The sequence below is a fragment of the Lycium barbarum genome, chromosome 3, assembly GCF_019175385.1.
Source record: "Lycium barbarum isolate Lr01 chromosome 3, ASM1917538v2, whole genome shotgun sequence".
In the NCBI taxonomy this organism is placed as follows: Eukaryota; Viridiplantae; Streptophyta; class Magnoliopsida; order Solanales; family Solanaceae; genus Lycium; species Lycium barbarum.
The window spans coordinates 132970082-132988826 of NC_083339.1; the positions used below are offsets into that span (position 1 = coordinate 132970082).

Sequence of the window (18745 nt, forward strand, 5' to 3'; positions counted from 1 at the left end):
TTTTTAATATCTCTATTATATATTTGACTGTTACACTTTTTTTCTCTTTTATTCAACTCTAATAAAATTTCTTGTTATCCAACATTTCGTCTCTCTCTCTCTCTCTCTCTCATGCTCCGGTGAGTTGATAATCAAGGTCAGTTTTTTCAACTACTTATACCAAAAAATTGAAATTCAACTTTTTCAGCGACGGCATCTGTATTAGCCGATCTTTTTTTTTTTTTTTTTTTTTTTTAAATAATTCTAACTCAATAAAAAAATAATTGGTATATTTGTATGCCCCAGATGTGAACGGAAAGCAATAAATTCGTCATTCCTTTTATTGAATTTAGATGAACATGTTTATTTCTTTTTCGTGATTGTTCTTGATGATTTTGCTAGGTTGATTTCGTTTAATTCAGTTTATATAACTTGTTTATGGATTGTTATAATCAGATGAAAATGGGAGAGGAGACAGATAAGATAAATTTTGATCCACTGGAAAGGGATTAGATTTATATGAAATCATGGATGAGAGAAAATTTATAGGCAGCATGGAAAATAGTGATAAATTGTTCATATCAACAGATTCTTGTGAATATAAGAATAGTGAACTAGTTGGAAAACAAATTGAAAGCTTTGGGAGTAGTGGTGGTTCATTGGAAATCAAACCTATGGGGATTGAAGATGGTTTAGAGCTCCGTGGGGAAGGCAGTTTGGAAGGATCAAGCTTGCAATCTGGTATAGCTGCCGGTGGGGCTGAGTGTGTAAGATGTTCGGATGAAAGTGAGACGTCGTCAAAGTACGACCATTCAGATGGCGAGGACTCGATGTTTGGTGGAAGCACTAATGATGAGAAGAACTTTGATTTTTATTATAGAAGAGAGGTACAGTGCTCTCATGAAGAAAATGACCAGAATGAAAATAAGTTGGTTATGAGTTCCGCAGTGGCGTTTGGTTCAGATGATTGGGATGATTTCCTGCAGGAAAATGGAGAGTTTACTCTCTCTTCAATGGTGCATGAAGAATTTCAACCTGAAAACTCGCCTAATATTAGAAGTGAAAATGGATGTTTGAATACTGCTAATACTGCCATCGTTGAGTATTCTAGTGTTGGTTTAGGAATGCCTAAAGAAGATGGCCTTCCAAGTAATCACATCCAAGCTGGTGATGAATTAACCAACTACCCTACTACCTGTTCTGTCGAGCCTTCGAGTCCTTTGAACAATGGTAAATCTAAGCATGTCGAAAACGACAAAGCCATGCTTATTACAAACAATCAAATCCAACACATTAATGAATCAGCAAAGTTCCTTGAGCAGTCTTCTGCTTCCAAATTGTGTAAACAGGACAAAAGTCCGCATATACAGCTAGAAGAAGTTCCTATGAAAGAGGATCTAAAAATTGAAGATGATGAATGGGAAGTGAAACATCAAGATGCCTATAATGAGGAAGTAATTCATATCCATGATGGTCTTGTTTCCGAAAAAGTGGAGCTAAATCACAAAAGCTTATTCTTGGACCATCTATCTCATCTTGATAAAAACGAATATCATTCATCTGCAGAACCTTTTAAAGATGTGAAGTTAGAACCATCCACAGATCAAAGCTCATCTACATCATTAGCATCAGTGGCTAATGATCATACAAATGCTAAAAGTACTTCCCTTTCAGTTGGCTGCTCTGAAGATCATCTTGCATCTACTAAGGTAAATTATACACAAATATTTATAAGGACGTTGCGTGCTTATATATTTTAGATGATCTCCTGAAGTTTACAAGTACGTACCATGTTCTCTGTGAAACAGATAAAATTAAACATTGACAACATTTGCTTGTTTTGCTTTTTCTAATCTCCTAGCTCCTTGAACTGTGAAATATAATAAGTGACCTATATTACAACAGTAACTAAGCATAGTCATTTCACAATGATTTGTACTCATTACATATATCTATCTGCTAGGTAAAGGTCTTTTACCTGATTTTATCTTCTGTAATGATCTGGCAGAAGCATGCCACAAAATGTGAAAATACTTCTTGAGGTTCTTCCATTGAAAATACATAAATCTGAGAACATTAGGGTGAATTTGTAAGCGTGGTAGTTAATATTCTTTCTCTAAGAGTGAATCCTTTGCCATTGACTGGAAGATGGTTGATAGAATATAATTTCCCGATCTTTGCTTACGTACAAGGACCCAAATAAAGGAGATAAACTAATTTGCTTTTAATCCTACATATAAAAATTTGCAAACGCTGCGACATGTTGTGTAAATATGGTTCAATGTATCAAAAAGATATGTCTGATTGTTGAATGGAACATGGTGAGTTGAATGTCTTAGATCTTGAGTATTGATTTTTAAGAACTGATAAAGATCGGATTCATGAAATAGTAGCTACTCCCTCCGGATCAAAAAGAGTGTCCACTTAGCCTTAAGAAAATACTAACTTCTAGACAAAAATAGGTAATTTGACTAAACTGCCGCTAATTAAATAGGCATTGAGATTTGATCACATAACACTTAATAGGGGCAAATCTGAAAAAATAAGGTTAATTCTTTCTTGATTTGATAAGTGGACACTCTTTTTGATCCAAGCAAAAGGGCTAAGTGGATACTCTTTTTTATCCGGAGGGAGTATTAGAAAGAAAGGCTTGTTTAGACAAAGAGGAAGATTTCAGTTTCATAAATGATAAACTTATATGCTATGGAGTCGATTTTTTTTTTTTTAAAAAAGAACTTTGACTTACTGATTTTGGAGTGCCTTTGTGTTGGAACTCCTCCAGGGTCCACTTATTTTCAAAAGCATTGTCCCTCTTGGAACACATACTGATTCTTTCCTGAGCGCAATGACTTCCAGTGACTTCTGCTATTGTGTTTATGGCCCTTCTGTTTGGACAGTCAGGGTCCTTTGGTTCATGCTTATGTAGCATACAGATCTAAAGAAGAAATACATCATTTGTGCATAATTTTCTGAACGGTGGTTTGCTGGCAGTACTTATTATTTTCGTGTTTATCAATTTTTATAACCTTCTTTGGCGTTAATGAATCTTTTCCCAGTTCTATGTACGAGGCTACTTTATTTGATGCTTTGTACTTTCTCTTCCTTTTGCAGACACAAAATCTTGAGTTAAATGAATTATATGACGAGCTTGTTCATGATATGGAGGAGATATTACTTGAATCTGGTGAATCTCTTGGATACAATTTTGGTAACAAGATTTATCAATCATATATACCACTTCCTTCAAGAGATGGAGGTTCTACTGCTTCTACTTCTGTTACTCATGACGCTTATGCTGTAATTCAACACCCTCTGAGATTTGACAGGGTGGAGGTCATTGGTACAAGACAGAAGAAAGGGGATGTTTCACTTAGTGAGAGGTTAGTTGGAGTAAGAGAATATACTGTATACAGAATAAGAGTGTGGAGTGGCGAGGATAATTGGGAGGTTGAAAAACGATATCGTGATTTTGCTGCTCTCTATCGGCGGTTGAAGAAATTATTTGCAGATCAGGGCAGGATTCTTCCTCCTGTCTGGTCCTCTGTTGAACAAGAATCACAGAAGATTTTCAGAAGTGCTTCTCCAGATGTTATTGCTGATCGAAGTGTTCTTATTCAAGAGTGTTTAAATTCCCTTCTCCAGTCGAGGTTTCCTACAGGTGCCCTCAATGCTGTATTTTGTTTCTTATCTCTGTCTAAGGATCTTCCCAGTTCTCCAACTCGTGATACAAATGTACTTCAGTCTCCATCTACTTCAAGAAGTAGAATCAGAGAGAATGGTTCCAGCTTGGGAAAGACTATTTCCCTCATTGTAAATAAAAGGCCTTATAAATCGCATAAACAGTTACTAGATGAACAACACTATTCTTGTGCTGGTTGCTACAAAAATTTTGATGATGGGAAGACTCGAATACAGGAACTTGTGCAGACTCTGGGGTGGGGAAAACCTCGGTTTTGTGAATATAGTGGTCAGTTGTGCTGCTCTTCATGCCATACAAATGATATGGCCATCTTGCCTGCAAGGATTCTGCATCTTTGGGACTTTAATCAATACCCAGTTTCTCAGCTGGCTAAATCTTATCTGGACTCCATACACGACCAGGTAATGAGAAATATTGCCAAACAAATTTGCTTAAAACTCTGTTCATTGGAAGTGAATAGGCATACACATGTTCATATGTAATTAGGCAAATTATCAAGGCACTTGTCCTGTTTCCTCGTTTTTCATGCCAAATATCTTTCTACGATCCAAAAGGTTGCACCCTAGGATGTAGCTTAGTGGTCAATGAAGTGGGAAAAGCACTTGGTGAATTCCTTTCATTTGCCTAAGCCTAGGTAAGCAGAGGTACACGGTACCTATGCTAGTGGTAGGTAGCAGGTACTCGGTGGATTAGTACATCACAGAAAAAAAGCTTAGACTTTGACTGGGTAAGTAATATTATGGCCTGCTGCCATCATAAGGAGAGTAGGCAATAAGCCCCAGCTGCAGAAGTGCTCACGTTTTCTTGCCTTATCCCTGGACTGCATCCTCCTGTTTCTCTTACTTCTGGGTCCTTTTGACTGTGATTACAGGAAAGAACTAGGACTTATGTTTTATTCTTCTGCTCTTGCAGCCAATGCTTTGTGTCAGTGCCGTCAATCCTTTGCTGTTCTCGAAGGTCCCTGCTCTGCAGCATGTCACCGATATCAGAAAAAGGATAGGAACTATGCTTCCATTTGTTCGTTGCCCTTTCCGGAGGTCCATCTACAAGGGAGTCGGATCTAGAAGATATCTTCTTGAGAGCAATGACTTCTTTTCTCTTAGGGATCTCGTCGATCTTTCCAAGGGAGTCTTTGCAGGTTAGCTTGTAAAATGAAATTTTCTACTCATGATGCTTGGACGCATGTGTCCTCTTAAAGTCCAAGCAGATCCTCTCTTTGCTAGTGATTTGTTACTGACTGTTTCCCTTTTACTTTTTCCTTTTCCATTTTGTTTTTAGTTGAAGATTATGAATGAGGGCTATTGTTAGCTCTTGTTTGTTTTAATTTTGATATTTTACATTTTATACTAGCTTAGCCTCCAGTTGCTCAAGTTCCCATGGAATTGTTCCGAAACTGCACCGTTTTTTTTCTTTTGTTCCCTCTCTCTCCCAGTTTAATTAGTTCATAGCAGAAAGTATATCAATCCCCTCTTTTAACTTACATTTATTATAGCTTTCGGATGAAACATGAATGTTGCTTCTTGATTGTCACTTGTTAGAAAGCAGAACATAGAAAAGAGAATCTAGGACAGATCAGGAAAAGGATGTTTCTCTATAGTTCTGACCTTGTTTTTTCATCTGACAACATTACTAAGAAAACTGACTTATGTTTTGGTGTCTGGATGGCTATCACTTCAAATGCAGCGTTACCAGTTATGGTCGAGACTATATCAAGAAAAATTCTGGAGCATATAGCTGAGCAGTGCCTTATATGTTGTGATGTGGGTATCCCCTGTAATGCTCGGCAAGCTTGTGATGACCCCTCTTCCCTCATTTTTCCTTTCCAGGTTAGCAGGTCTCAAATTTAGTTGTATCTATCGTAACTCTTTCTTGTCAAAACTACTGATCTTTGTTTCTTATACATGTCCTATTTGGGAAGCTTAAGTTAATTTGTTTGACTGTTCACCCAATCTGCACTTCATGTTCCTATAAACTTGGCTTAAATTTGAAATGCTGTGATGTAACCTTATAAAATTGTTCGCTTCAATCTTTACATGCATATGCAAGGTCAGACCAAGAGATTAAGAAATAATGAGTGCCCTTGTTTGCATAGAGCTCCTGATTGATGTAGTTTGTCCTTTAACAGGAAGGAGAAATTGAAAGATGCAAGTCTTGTCAATCAGTTTTTCACAGGCATTGCTTTAAGAGGATATCAAGTTGCCCTTGTGGTACTCAATTTCAGCCGGAGCAAGAGGGCAATACAAATAGGGGCAGCCTGAGAGACAACAGTGTGAAGGATCTTTCCTTGGACATGCCAGGAAAGAGAGCAGACTTCAGTATGAGGCTTTTTTCTGGATTATTCTCGAAGGTAAGGTCACTGAAGTCTAGCGAGGGTGGAGAACAGCGGCCTGAAGATAAGAATACTGTTATTGTAATGGGTACACTGCCAATGACCAACCTCTGAATGCCTGTACATATGTAGAGCTTTGTTTTTAAGGTTCCAAGAAATCATGTGAATTGAAGCTTGTACCTCAGTTAAGATCTGTAAGAGTTTCCCTTCTCTCTCTCTCTCTCACATTCTCATATTTGGTCCTTTTGTATTTTCCTCCATTCGACATGTATTATTTTGTATTAATGTTTCAGAAACAAGGTTGATTTTTTTTTTTTAATCTCCCTCACTCCCCCATGATCACTTTAGTTTATATGAATTTTGAAGAGTGCAACTTGTCCTATTTATATGTATGACTGTCTTTACTGTATCCAATGAGGAACTTTTTGTTATATATGACTGTCTTTACTGTATCCGGTGAGGAACTTTTTGTTCTATCTTTTGTAGATGCCTTTTGGTTTGTTTTTGACGTTGGAGTAGTTGGTGTCTGCATATTGGTCATGGTACAGAGCACCACCAAGGAAATGGGCAAGGATTTAACTTACATACACTGGAAGTGCATTTACACAATCAATATACTTGTAAACTGCTTTATTTATTAGGTTTACTGATTTCACTTTTTATGGGCCCAGAAAACGGCGAATCATAATATACATATTATTCCATTATGGATGTTGGATAATCCATTGGAGAAAAAGAATTATCTGATGCTGCAGATGCCTCTTTTGGTGAGTCCGGAACCAAAATGCCCCAAAAAAAAAACATTTTGAACCAAAATACCCTGACAAAAAAAAATGTTACCAAAGTGCTTTTAGCGCAGTAATTTACTGCGCTAAAGCACTTAACGGGGACGGCTCCGTTAAGTGCTATAGCGCAATAAATTACTGCGCTATAGCGTCCTTTTTTTTCCGCCCTTTTGATTAACCCTTCTTCCATTACACTTTTTAACGTACTTTGACCATAGAGTAATCATGCTTCGGGATTCCGAAACTTCAATATTTTATATAGAACCCTACTTATTTTAGTGCGATTAATAAGGTAGGATCAATACATAAAGGATACACAAAAGTTCGGATGGCCGTTTTAGTAGTTGAAAAGTGCTCGAACGCCATTTTTGTTTGAAGGCTCAGTGACATTAGCTTGAAGTTCTTTGCGAATACTTAAACTTGTTCATTAATAATTAATCAAAAGTTAGTCAAAATGGCAGCATTCATACAAAAAAAAAACTTAATTAAATTGTACCATTCATTCATAACCTTGAGTAGATGAAAATACTTAACATACTAATTAATAAGAAAGCCAAATTTTTTAAAATAAAATCATCAAAGTAAGAAAAAACTTAAAAAACATTCATCAATTAATGCCCTTGAGTTGATCTTCCGCCACCACCGCGAGATGTGCCACCACCACGAAAGTTTCCTCCACCACAAGAGGTACTTCCACCGCGAGATGTAGTTTGACCACCATGCTGTAAGGGATACTTGCGCTTATCATGACCAACATAATTGCAAAATGAGCATTTTCAAGTGTATCTCCTCGGTGGAACATCCATTTCATTATGAATACGCGAGTATGCATTCTTTCTCAATTTACGGATAAATGCTTTATTTGCAATCATTGAAAATGGATCCAGTGGCCAATAACTGTCACTGCCAAGTGGGTAGAACCTTTCAGCATACGTTCTTGCATAATTGTGTTATTTGATGTGTAGTAGTTAAAACACCCTAATTTCTTATGTAGGGAGAATGTGGTGGTTGCACCAAATTATAGGCAAAGGCCTGATATGGATGGTCCGATTATCCGAATTATATAGTGACATCATCCAGCGATAGTGAGGAAATACCTAATGCGGAGGAAAGTGACGATGAGCAAAGTGACGATGAGATTGAGGTTGGAATTAATCCTCAACATCAAGTAGAACTGTTGCAAGACATGATGGACAGTCCGGCACACGAGGAGGAACTGAATTCACAGCAACCATTTGAATAGCAAGAGTTGACTCCGGTTCAGCCGCAAAGCCAATTTCAACAGCAAGAGTCGACGCCGATTCAGTGGCATTCCGATGAGATCCCTTATCTTGATCATCTTCAAGATCGCCCAGATGCCTTTGTCTTTACTATGGATGATGATCATATTCGGCGAAGTTTGTGGAAAGAGCCAGTGGATCTTTTAAAACAAAAGGCTCATATTGAAAAAGGGATGATTTTCAGCTCCAAAAAATCATTGCAAAGGGTTGTTAAGATTTATTGCATCCAGGGGATGAGGGAGTTTAAAGTTGACGATTCCACACGAAAACTTTGGCGATTGGTTTGCAAGCGAAAATATCAAGACTGCGAATGGATGCTTCGTGGTAAGGAAACTGCTGAAAAGATGTGGACTATTTCAAAGTTCTACACAAAGCACACTTGTGATATGGGTGACCTCCCAGATGATCATTGCAATCTAGATACTAATTTGATTGCGCGTGTATTAGTTGGCGACATTGGAAAAAACCCGAGTTATCCCCTTCGCCTAAGTTTATTTTATTTTTGGTGTTAATATAATGTTCCTCGGTGTTATATGCTGATATTTTAACTTTTCAGGTTCCCTATTAAAGATTGTATTACAGCCGTCCTGAAAGTATATAGCAAAACTGTTACTAGGAGGAAGGCGTATCTTGGGCGTAGGCGTGCACATGAAATAGTCTACGGCAATTGGGAGGGCTCTTTCAAGAAGTTGCCGAGATACATGACGACTTTACAACACTTCAATCATGGTACTATCTCATGTGCTTTAAAAAAGGACGCTATAGCGCAGTAATTTATTGCGCTATAGCACTTAACGGAGTCGTCCCCGTTAAGTGCTTTAGCGCAGTAAATTACTGCGCTAAAGACACTTTGGTAACATTTTTTTTTGTTGGGTATTTGGGTTCAAAATGTTTTTTTTTTTTTTGGGTATTTTGGTTCCGGACTCCTCTTTTGGTATTTCTTATAGAACAGAAAAAGTAATTGTCGCATTCCTCACCTTAAATCAGTTTAGTTTTGACTGTAAGATGCTTTTGATTTCCAACATGTAGCCATTGCCCCACTAGAAAAGTGGAGATCTGAACAGAAGAATGGGCCATTCCCTATTTAACAGCTTTCTCATTGTCGGCACGTTCAAGATATTTAACCTTAGGGGACAAAAAGTTACACATATTGGAGTAATAATATTTAGAGATTCACCAGATTCAAAGTTAGCATTATGAAGCAGACATTAAAGTGAAAAAAATGATGTGTAAACATGTGGCATTACTGCATATATATTGGAACCAATAAGTTATATGAACTATAAATATCTATTTTGCATATTTAAGGTACATGTATATCTTGCAAATCCAAAACTCTATTTTTTTCTCTGTAACCTCTCAAGATTTACTGCTGTTTCGCTACATAATCTTTTGTTTTCCTTTTGTTGTTACCCTTTTCCTTTTCTGGGGAAACAAGGACCAAAGAGGCAAAGAGTCGTGTTGTTCAAAAAAGGAACTCAAATTGCCTTCTGTGTTATTATGTGGTATAATCTTTTCTCATTTTCCCTCGAGTATCATCCTGCACACTGATAAGAGTGGGGAAACCATTTCTTTAACAAATGGTGTTTCAGTTTCATAACCAAAACAAATACTCCGTAGCACGGTATGTGCATCACCGCCACGGATGAATACCTGAAAAAATTCCCATGGAAGGAGTTCATTTTCTTGATTGATAAACTTATTTCAGACAGTTTTGGAGTATAAGCTATATTATATAGTTTAGTACATTAAACAAAATGCTTACCACAAAGGAGAAAAAGAAGATGACAGATCAAGAAATGGATAAGGCCACCTGGTTCAAAAATCAAACGCAGTATTAGTTAGTTGTTCAAACAGAAAGACTTAAAATATTATTGCAACTGGTAAAAAGAAGAGTGTTTTTTTTTTTTTTTTACCAAATTGAGATGCAGGCATGGACTGCCCATTGAAAAGCAACATAAACTGCTGTCCACAGAAAGAAATATCCAATTCGAAACCAAGGGAAACGCTGAAATAACACAATGGAATAAGATGTTAATTATAAGAAACATAACTTATGAAGATGATTTTTGAGATCAAATGAGAAAAGTTGATGGAACTTACTAAACTGTTGAGAGCTGTATCACCAAGTAGAAACACTACGTTGATTGAATGCATGTTTATTATCCACTACAACATAAATGAAATATCAATTAGAAACACGAAACATCTCTGAACTTTATCCGCTATTACAGTAAAGTCATAATAGTAAGTGTAGCATACTTACAAAATTCAAATTATAACCTCTGATGGTCAGAAATGGAACAAGTATGAACCAGAAGACGCAGTCAGTAAGCGTTATCGCTCCTGCATTCATCTTTTATCACAATATAGAAAGACAAATGTTACTAATATGTAAAAGTTGTATATGTCTTGTCATAGGATCAAACACAATTCGATTTACCTGGAAAATAATCTGAAAAACGTATCCCCAGATATCAGCAATTTGGCGATAACTCTGTTCTGCATTTACCCCCACCTGTTTTGCAGCATTTTCACTGCCGCTACTTTCCACATTCATAGACAATCTTTGCAAACCATACTCAGCGTCTATCCTCTCATTATCAGTTCCATCGTCACCAACTGTATTGTGATATTGGTAACATCCATACATTGAGAGCACTGATCCAAGCTACATTCATATAACAAGAAATCATAAGTAAAATTACAGCAAAAGAAGAAAGAAAAAAAGAACATTGAGTTCAATGTTGCTACTCTTACTTACCCCAAAATAGATTGTAATCAATGTGAATGTCCACCTATTCAGAAGCCAATACATATCAATATCAGATAGGAGTAGTACTTAAATTTAAGGACATTTTCAAGATTCATAAATCACAATCATTTGGATATTCCATGAATTGATTGAAAAGTATACTTACTGTGTATAGTAGTAAAAGAGTTCCCCTCCATCAACAGCAACATTTAGGATTAGCAATAACAAGAGAATTAAAAAGGCGACGATTCTATATCCAAGAAGCCAACCAGGATGTATAGTTTTGAGACATGGCTTCCAAACTTCATCTTCATACAAAAGGCCAGGGGAGTCTTTCTCCTCTTCTCTGCTCCTATTTCTAGAACCGCGAGGACCTTCGTACTTTGTTATGAGAATGGATGCAAAAACTATAGAAGCAAAAATCCAAATGGAGCACAACGTAACCCTCCAGTTGAACCAGTAATCTGATGTTGTTGTATCCACAGTCATAGCTGGTTGCCATGAATTTTTGGGAGCTCCTGTTAGAAAACTCATTATATCACAAACACTTCTCTCTTAATCTACACCTCTATGACTGTTCACAAAATTTGGCCAAAGGGTCCAGAAAAGTTCTAATTATCCACAACACTAATGAATGCTCTTGGTTTTTTGCTTTTTTCTTTACTTGTTTATGCAAAAGAATTGAATGAATCCAAAGAATTGAAATCCCAAAAAATCTAAAAAGGTAGATGTAAACTTGTAATGGCAAAATTGAAATGTAGAAATCAAGAATGAAATTCTCATAGAAATATCAAGAATCCAGGACCAAATAAAGACCAAAACTTAATCAAAAAGATAAGCAAAAGGGTCCAGTTATGACATCCCATAAGGGAAATAGAGAGGAAAATCCAAAGATTATATATAACATGGAACTGTAGACAGTTGATAACAGCTTGAGCCTTGAAGTGTATTGATATTGACCTGTATTTGATATGTGAAAGTAAGCAGAGATTCCAAACTTTCAGCATGCATTCGCACAGAAAGATATATACAAAATTAATTTTAATATAATTTTTTTGAAATAAAAGGTCGTAAAAAGAAGGCAAGTTCTTAATTGGAAAAAAAAAAAAAAAAAAAGTTCTTAATTGGAAGCAAAGGGAAGTAAGGATACTTACAGGTGGTGTGTAAGAATAGATGCTTTGCTTCTTTGCTTTGATAAAAGAATAAATAAATTAAAAAAGAGATGAGAGAGGACAAAAAGGATGGTGTTCTTTGAACATAAGCTTCTTTATTTTTTTATCCCAAAAAGATTCGCCTAATATGACTAGTCACTAAGTCCATAATCCAATATCACAATCTCAATATGCCCATGCAAATTAAATATGAAACTGTTCTTCGTAAAGTTTTTGGAATGATGCCATTGTAAGCCTTCAAGGTTTGTCATCTGCACTATGAAAAATTGTATTGACTCAAGAAATTAGTTCTCCACTACTACAAATTGAGGAACATTACCAAGAGAAGAATGCTAAAATTCATTAGATGTTTAATGCTAGTAATAGATTAATTAATTAAAAAAAGGGGATCTGAAGTGATTATTCAATTATGGGGTTATTTGCTTAAACTATCAATTTTGTATTCCCAATAGATAGATTCCATTTGAGTCCAGTGTTTTCAAAGGCAGTTTCAGGACTTGTCCGGAACTTGCCTCGGGGCAGGGCACTGGCAAAACGTTCCGAGGCTTAGTTCCTATGAGGCTTACGCCCTAAGCACCCGACTGTATGCTCTAAACATGCCTAACGCCCAACGCCCGGGGCTCGCCTAATAATTCTAACAAAAATTATATTTTAAATTCCTTAATTAAAATCATTCACCTTTATAATTGTTTAATAAAATAATGATACTTAATTGTTTTTCATCCATAGAAATAAGAAGATTGGGTGTAACTCAAATAACAAGTCGTAGTATTGGATATTTACTATTTGAGAACGTCGTGAGGGTGAATATCACTTAATATTTCTTTTAAAAATACATAGCGAAATTGTATATTTTCACTTGTCATTGGTCTTCAGTCCTATGTATCAGAATTATCATATAATTTTATTTTTTGTTCATGAAGAAGTTACGTTTTAATTGTAATATTGATAAATTTTATTGATTATTTGCTTATAGGCAGATAAAATGAATAGTATGATAGTAATAGTGTTTTAAGAAACTGTGATATTTTCAGTGTTTGAAAGTTAAGATATTAGAGTTGATTTGCATTTCATAATAGTTTTTATTTCATTGTGTTGTTTATACTTGTAAAATTATGTTATATATAATTACAAGTTGTAAGTGGCGTATAATGAATTGTTTTGATTAGTTTTTTTTTCCGCCCGCGCACACACATGTATGTATGTATGTATATATATATACATACATACATACATACATACATACATACATATATATTTCATTTATGTACAGTTTTCTTTTATTTTTATATATTTTTTTGCCTATTTAAAAATATTTATTGTAAATATATTATTTTATGAAATACTAAAAATTAAATATCTATGGGGCTTATGCCCTGTTCGGCTGTTCCTCGAGGCTTACGCCTCGTCGAGGCGTATGTAAAACGCCCCGCCTTACGCCACCGTCTTTTAAAACACTGTTTGAGTCTTTTCTTTAACAAAACAACAATAAGATAATTTTAAAAGGAATAAATGTGCACCATGAAGTTTACAATGTTCGAGCCCCTAATATTGAAATGTGCAACCATTTAATCTTAGATTTTTAGATATCACATGTAAAGAAATTCTTTGTTCAATTCTCATTTCTATTCCACTATCAAAAAGAACTTTCATGTTCTTTTCTCATGTTTCACACGCAAAGGACATGTTAAAGATATAGCGAAATAAAATAAATGAGTTACTCTAAATGCATTAAATAGTTAAATGAGATGATGATATAATGCAATATTTATCGATTTTTAAAACAATTAAATTTCTACATTTCAAGAAGAATGAAATCCTAAAATGGTAAGATTAATGACGTTTTTCACTTATTGCGTACCATAACTACTCCAACTGCGCAATTCAAAATAAAAGTTCTACCGCTAGTAGCTACCTGGTCTAAAGGTAGCAAGGTTCTTTCTTAAACCACCAAGGATATGGTGCAACAGATAAGACTGTTTCTTTCTTAATCAGAGATTTTGAATTCTTATTCAGCATGAATCTAAATTAATTGGGCTTTAATACGGGTATCGGAGTGAAACCAAAAATGCTTTTTTGGTTAAAAAACTGATGAAAGATTAAGACAAAAAAGGAAGGAGCATAATACAATGCTTCAATCATAAGAAATGAGGAGGATGAGATGTGGGCAAATCATAGGGCCTAAATGGGCCCACACTCCGACGAACCCAGATTGTTAATTAGTCACATGGCTTGCGTACACGCTATCAGGCCCAAACACGTAGTCTCTACTCTTTAAAGCCCTACATTTAGGGGTTTTTGGACTCTTGCAGTGAAGGACTCTTGTAATTTGTCCCCTTTGTTTTGCCAAGCTTGATTCGCAAGCAAAGCTGAAAGTCTAAATTCCCACTACAGCGTTCCTTTTCTTCCTTCGTAATTTTCCTTTTCGTAATAAATTTGGAGGTAAACGTGTCATTCTATGATTATTAGAGAGATTGCAAAGCTATTACGTGTGACTCTAAATTTTACACGGGTGCAGCAAAAAGGCCAAAGACAAGTTTCAAATAATTTCTACCATGGATTAAAATATGCAGGAAAAGGAGGACAATTTAGAGTGCAAGTCATCTTGAATATTGGACCATCTTCGAGAAGATTTAGCACATGAATTAGTAGATAAGTGACTTTGTAACAAATTTACACCCCACCCTCCTCCCTAAATACCACCCAAAAAAAAAAATTCATTAGCTATTGAAACATATTTTAGAAAATTAAGCTCATTGCTTAACTTCCAAACGGAGGCATTACACCCGTGATTAAGTGGGCCTATGGGCAATCGCATCGAGGTATATAATGTAGGCACATCCTTTCTTTAGATTTTAGAATTTTTCAAAGTAGCAACAAATAAGACGCAATGATGAAAAATAGAGCAAATATAGCTAAATGTCAATAATGTTACTATTTTAAAGCAAGCTTTTGTCTGCTTATGATCACTTCAATTACAGAGCATTTCTAATTATTACTTCAAGCACAGAGCGAAGATGGATTTTCGTCGGCATAAGAACTGTAATTCAGTGTACAAAATTATAAGTCATGCACGTACACCATTAATACCCCCATTTTGTTCACTCTTTCACTTATATAAGTGTCAATTTACTTTGGAGACCATATCCCACTAAGTTAATCCATTTCTAAGTTTAAATTTAATTGTCGAGAAATCTATTATAAGGTGCAATTCTTATCATATCATATCTTAAAAATATATAAAAGTGTTAGCCTTTCAAGTGAAAAGTGACAAATCCGATAAAAGGTGCACTTGTTTATTACAATAATTTTTAATGTTGTCTTCCGTAGTATATGATTCCATGCATTATTTTCTAAATCTACTATCATGTATTGTACGAAATTCATCATTATTGAACCATTCAAAATCCTAAACATGAGATAGCTTGTCTTGTTAAAGAGGCCTAAAGCATATGATTTGGTTCCTTAATTGACTCTTCCCACTTGCTTCGCCAAACCCATCCAAATTGGAATTGTATAATACAGCCAAGTTGTTTCATGATGTTTTTGTAATACAAAAGATTATGCCCATGTGTTAATTTATAAACATGTCGACTTTGAGATACAATCTCTTAAGATAGAGTTGCAAAATTGTATCACCTGTTTCTCTACTACTTATTCTTAAAGTCAGAAAGAGGAAAAGCACAAAAAGATTCCGAGAGACAAACCTCTCATTTCAAGCTACTGGAGATGCACCCAGTCTGGTCCAAATTAAGCTCCTCAAGTTTTAGGAAAATGACAGGCCTTGAAGCTTATGACACATATAACAACTAAGAAGCAAAGCCAATGTTATAGGCCAAACTAAATACTTACTTAGTGACTTATTTTCAGGGAAATATCATGAGAATGGCAAAACAGAATAACAGGCATATTGAGCATTTCTAACTAATTTGTTCCTTACAGCTATTGTTTACAGGAGTTCTCTTAAAATGAGACACCCCCATGAGTATTGGCCCAAAATATCACTTATGGTCATGAAGTTCGAACCTTTATATTTGGATATACAGCAACAAGAAAATTTATTGCAGTCAAGCCCTAGATCCGTGCAATTTGAATGAAATTTGATGTATTAGGCTAGCGAAGAAACGGAAAAATTGACGTAAGTGTCACAGTCCAATATCATAGTGTCATACGCTCCCAACCTTCGAGACGAGACAAGCCCCTCATTATATTACGAAATCCATTAATACTGATGTTTTTTACGAACAATATTAATTTCTGTCAAAACTTTTAATAAAATGAGCAAATGTCTAAATTGGAGCTTTGGCATTAGAGGCATCTGGACACAAAATCAAAGATTAAGAACATTTACCCTTGTGCAACAGGCTAAAGAAGAAGAGAAACCAAATGCAAAACAATAAAGGCCAAAGATGACCACAGCTCATTGATGGTGATAAATCAGAAAGTTGAATAAACTACGAACTCTTAGACAACTACTTTTAGAAAACTTCGTCCTGATTACTTGCTTTCAACTTTTCGGTTTCATTTGATTGCATACTGCACGATATTAACCATGACATAAGACAACATCTATAAAGATGTGTACCACTTTTCTCCAACGCTAAACTGCATTTTGACTAATTGACTAGATTTTAACAAAACCAACATGCATTTGAAGAGTGCAATACTTGCGGAGACATTATCAATCACTAAATCAGTAACAATACTAAATTAAAAACCTAAAAAATAGATTGGATCTCCATATAATAACTATCATAACACAAATCATCTATTGAAAGACAATGTAACACAAAAGAACCAAAATCCAAAACAACCAAAGTTCAACAGTTGCGACATAAGAGAAGGCAAAAAAGGAAGTTCTAGATGACTTCACAGGCAATCTAGAAAAGAGATGTTCCCTTTCCTTTCTTGTCCCCACCAATTTCAAAATGCTTGCACCTCTGCATAACCAAAGAAAATGATTAAGTTACAGGCTATTGAAAATGAGCATAACTACAGAGCAGACATAAAACTTCATTAACAAACCTTGATTGGGTGCTGCGAGACATGTTTGCAGCCTTGGCATTGCAACCTCAACACAATCTTCTTTGTAGTCTTAGCCTGGTCAGTATCAGCAAAAGAAAGAGGTTAGTTACTACTTACCCAATACACTAAATACAGTGCGAAATCACTGATAAGCTTCTCATACTTTCTGACATTTGTTTGCATACCAATTTTCTTTTGAACGAAACAATGATCATATCTATTATGGAAACGCTACCTTTTTGTGGAAAACGGGCTTTGTCTGACCACCATAACCAGATTGCTTCCTGTCATAACGACGCTTTCCCTGAGCAGCCAAACTATCTTTCCCTTTCTTGTATTGTGTGACCTTGTGCAAGGTGTGTTTTTTGCAGTCCTTGGACTTGCAGTAGGTCTTCTTTGTCTTAGGAACGTTCACCTGCAAGGGAGGGCAACAATGAACGGTCATTTATTATGCTGCAAGGAACATATAGCATTACTAAATGTCAAAAGCAGGAAGAAGGTGAATACACAGGAAAATTATAAAAACTCTATGAAATACTCAATTAGGGTATAATACTGTGTTTTAAAATCCCCCTGACTAAAAGGGCTCAACGATTCTCGTACAGTATCTCAATTACACCTGAATCCCAATTCTCGAGCACATTTCATTTCAGTACAAAGTTTTACTTTCAAGAAATATAGGTGCTAGAACATTAATTACAGTCATGAAGCTTTTGAGCATGGGCTATTATTCATCACAGAGACATGGACTTACTGCAAAACCAGAATGTGCCCAATGGGTGCAATTCTACTAAGGAATCAAGAAATAAGGATTCATCATTTCATTCGTCCCAATACTAAGTTAAGATACATCCTACTTGCAAATCTACGACAAATACAGTCCCCTCAGACTAGAAGGACTCAACCCTTCACATAGAGTATATTAGTGACATCTCAATCCCAATTCTCAGGCCTATTTCATTTCAGTACAATGTTTTCCTTTCATGACATATAGATGCTTGAACATGAATTATAAGACATGTCGTTTTAGAGCATGGGCTATTATTAATTTTACATGGCTACATCAAAGAGACATGGACTTGCTGTACTCACTGGATGCAATTCTACAAACGAATAAAAAAAAAGTACCGAAAACCGCAACTACAACAACTAAATAACAAAGTAAAGAAAGATTCGTCATTTTATCTAGTTTTCAAACTAAGTTAAGATATATTCCTACTTTAATATGTCAATAAAATGTTTTATAACAGCGAAATTTCTCAACTTTGATGGGAAAATATCAATTCCATCGGATGGGTACTTTAGTATCACAAATTAAATCGATAAGAAAACAAGAGTTATACCATTGTTGCAGGCCGAGAGTTAGACAGAAATAGCAGAGAGCACAATTGCCGTTCAGCTGGTGCCGATCGAAAGCCCTGATACTCGAAAAGATGATAAGCTTAAATACTCCCACTTAGGGTTATGAAAGACTTGGCGAGTGGGCTCGGCTTGTTGGCTCTAACTATTGGGCTATAGTTAAGAACATGTCATTGGGCTTATTGCTGGAGGAAGTGCACGGATAGCCACTCTGAGAATCGTTATTTAAGATTATTGTAAGTAGGCGTTTGGACAAGGGATTTGACACTCAAATTTAAAGTTTTCATTTGAAATAAGCGTTTGTTTATGCATTATGAACAAAATTTTAATTTAAAATCTCAAATTCTTCAAAAAGTAGGAT

At 35.6% G+C, this 18745-nt stretch overlaps 3 protein-coding genes across 6 annotated transcripts; 1 reads left to right on the forward strand and 2 right to left on the reverse strand.

Moving 5' to 3' along the window:
• On the forward strand, positions 1–8516 carry LOC132632644 (uncharacterized). 3 transcript variants are annotated; one of them, XR_009579450.1, is made up of 7 exons: positions 1–136; positions 436–1688; positions 3091–4080; positions 4592–4817; positions 5363–5505; positions 5805–6202; positions 7788–8516. XR_009579450.1 is itself a non-coding variant. In XM_060348646.1 (6 exons), the coding sequence occupies exons 2-6, from the start codon at positions 507–509 to the stop codon at positions 6120–6122; spliced, it is 2859 nt and encodes a 952-aa protein (XP_060204629.1). In that variant the 5' UTR covers positions 1–136; positions 436–506; the 3' UTR covers positions 6123–6482. The 3 variants fall into 3 exon arrangements, 1 of the variants encoding a protein (XP_060204629.1); XR_009579449.1 differs by lacking the exon at positions 7788–8516 and adding an exon at positions 6495–6712; XM_060348646.1 differs by lacking the exon at positions 7788–8516 and having other exon boundaries at positions 5805–6482.
• A 783-nt stretch (positions 8517–9299) lies between these two features.
• On the reverse strand, positions 9300–12104 carry LOC132632645 (uncharacterized). 2 transcript variants are annotated; one of them, XM_060348648.1, is made up of 9 exons: positions 11983–12104; positions 10995–11346; positions 10838–10871; positions 10517–10744; positions 10340–10429; positions 10177–10242; positions 9990–10081; positions 9839–9886; positions 9300–9726 (listed from the first exon to the last, which is right to left on the reverse strand). In XM_060348648.1, the coding sequence occupies exons 2-9, from the start codon at positions 11315–11317 to the stop codon at positions 9609–9611; spliced, it is 999 nt and encodes a 332-aa protein (XP_060204631.1). In that variant the 5' UTR covers positions 11318–11346; positions 11983–12104; the 3' UTR covers positions 9300–9608. The 2 variants fall into 2 exon arrangements, with proteins under 2 accessions (XP_060204631.1, XP_060204630.1); XM_060348647.1 differs by lacking the exon at positions 11983–12104 and having other exon boundaries at positions 10995–11918.
• A 4633-nt stretch (positions 12105–16737) lies between these two features.
• On the reverse strand, positions 16738–18528 carry LOC132632646 (large ribosomal subunit protein eL42). Its single transcript, XM_060348649.1, has 4 exons — positions 18369–18528; positions 17261–17440; positions 17026–17100; positions 16738–16940 (listed from the first exon to the last, which is right to left on the reverse strand). Exons 1-4 carry the CDS (start codon positions 18369–18371, stop codon positions 16881–16883), a joined length of 318 nt encoding a protein of 105 aa, XP_060204632.1. The 5' UTR covers positions 18372–18528; the 3' UTR covers positions 16738–16880.
• Between the last annotated feature and the right edge of the window lie 217 nt (positions 18529–18745).

Excerpts from the sequence above, each read along its gene's own strand:
- LOC132632645 (XM_060348647.1), bottom strand. The coding sequence starts at position 11,362 with ATGAGTTTTCTAACAGGAGCTCCCAAAAATTCATGGCAACCAGCTATG. Across the intron at positions 10,243-10,339 it reads GAGGTTATAATTTGAATTTT|TGGATAATAAACATGCATTC; the intron begins GTAAGTATGCTA and ends TTTATGTTGTAG. Across the intron at positions 9,727-9,838 it reads TCTTCTTTTTCTCCTTTGTG|GTATTCATCCGTGGCGGTGA; the intron begins GTAAGCATTTTG and ends GAATTTTTTCAG.
- LOC132632646 (XM_060348649.1), bottom strand. Across the intron at positions 17,101-17,260 it reads AGCCCGTTTTCCACAAAAAG|GCTAAGACTACAAAGAAGAT; the intron begins GTAGCGTTTCCA and ends GATACTGACCAG. Across the intron at positions 16,941-17,025 it reads TCTCGCAGCACCCAATCAAG|AGGTGCAAGCATTTTGAAAT; the intron begins GTTTGTTAATGA and ends TTGGTTATGCAG.
- LOC132632644 (XM_060348646.1), top strand. The coding sequence starts at position 507 with ATGGATGAGAGAAAATTTATAGGCAGCATGGAAAATAGTGATAAATTG. Across the intron at positions 4,081-4,591 it reads TGGACTCCATACACGACCAG|CCAATGCTTTGTGTCAGTGC; the intron begins GTAATGAGAAAT and ends CTGCTCTTGCAG. Across the intron at positions 4,818-5,362 it reads TTCCAAGGGAGTCTTTGCAG|CGTTACCAGTTATGGTCGAG; the intron begins GTTAGCTTGTAA and ends CTTCAAATGCAG.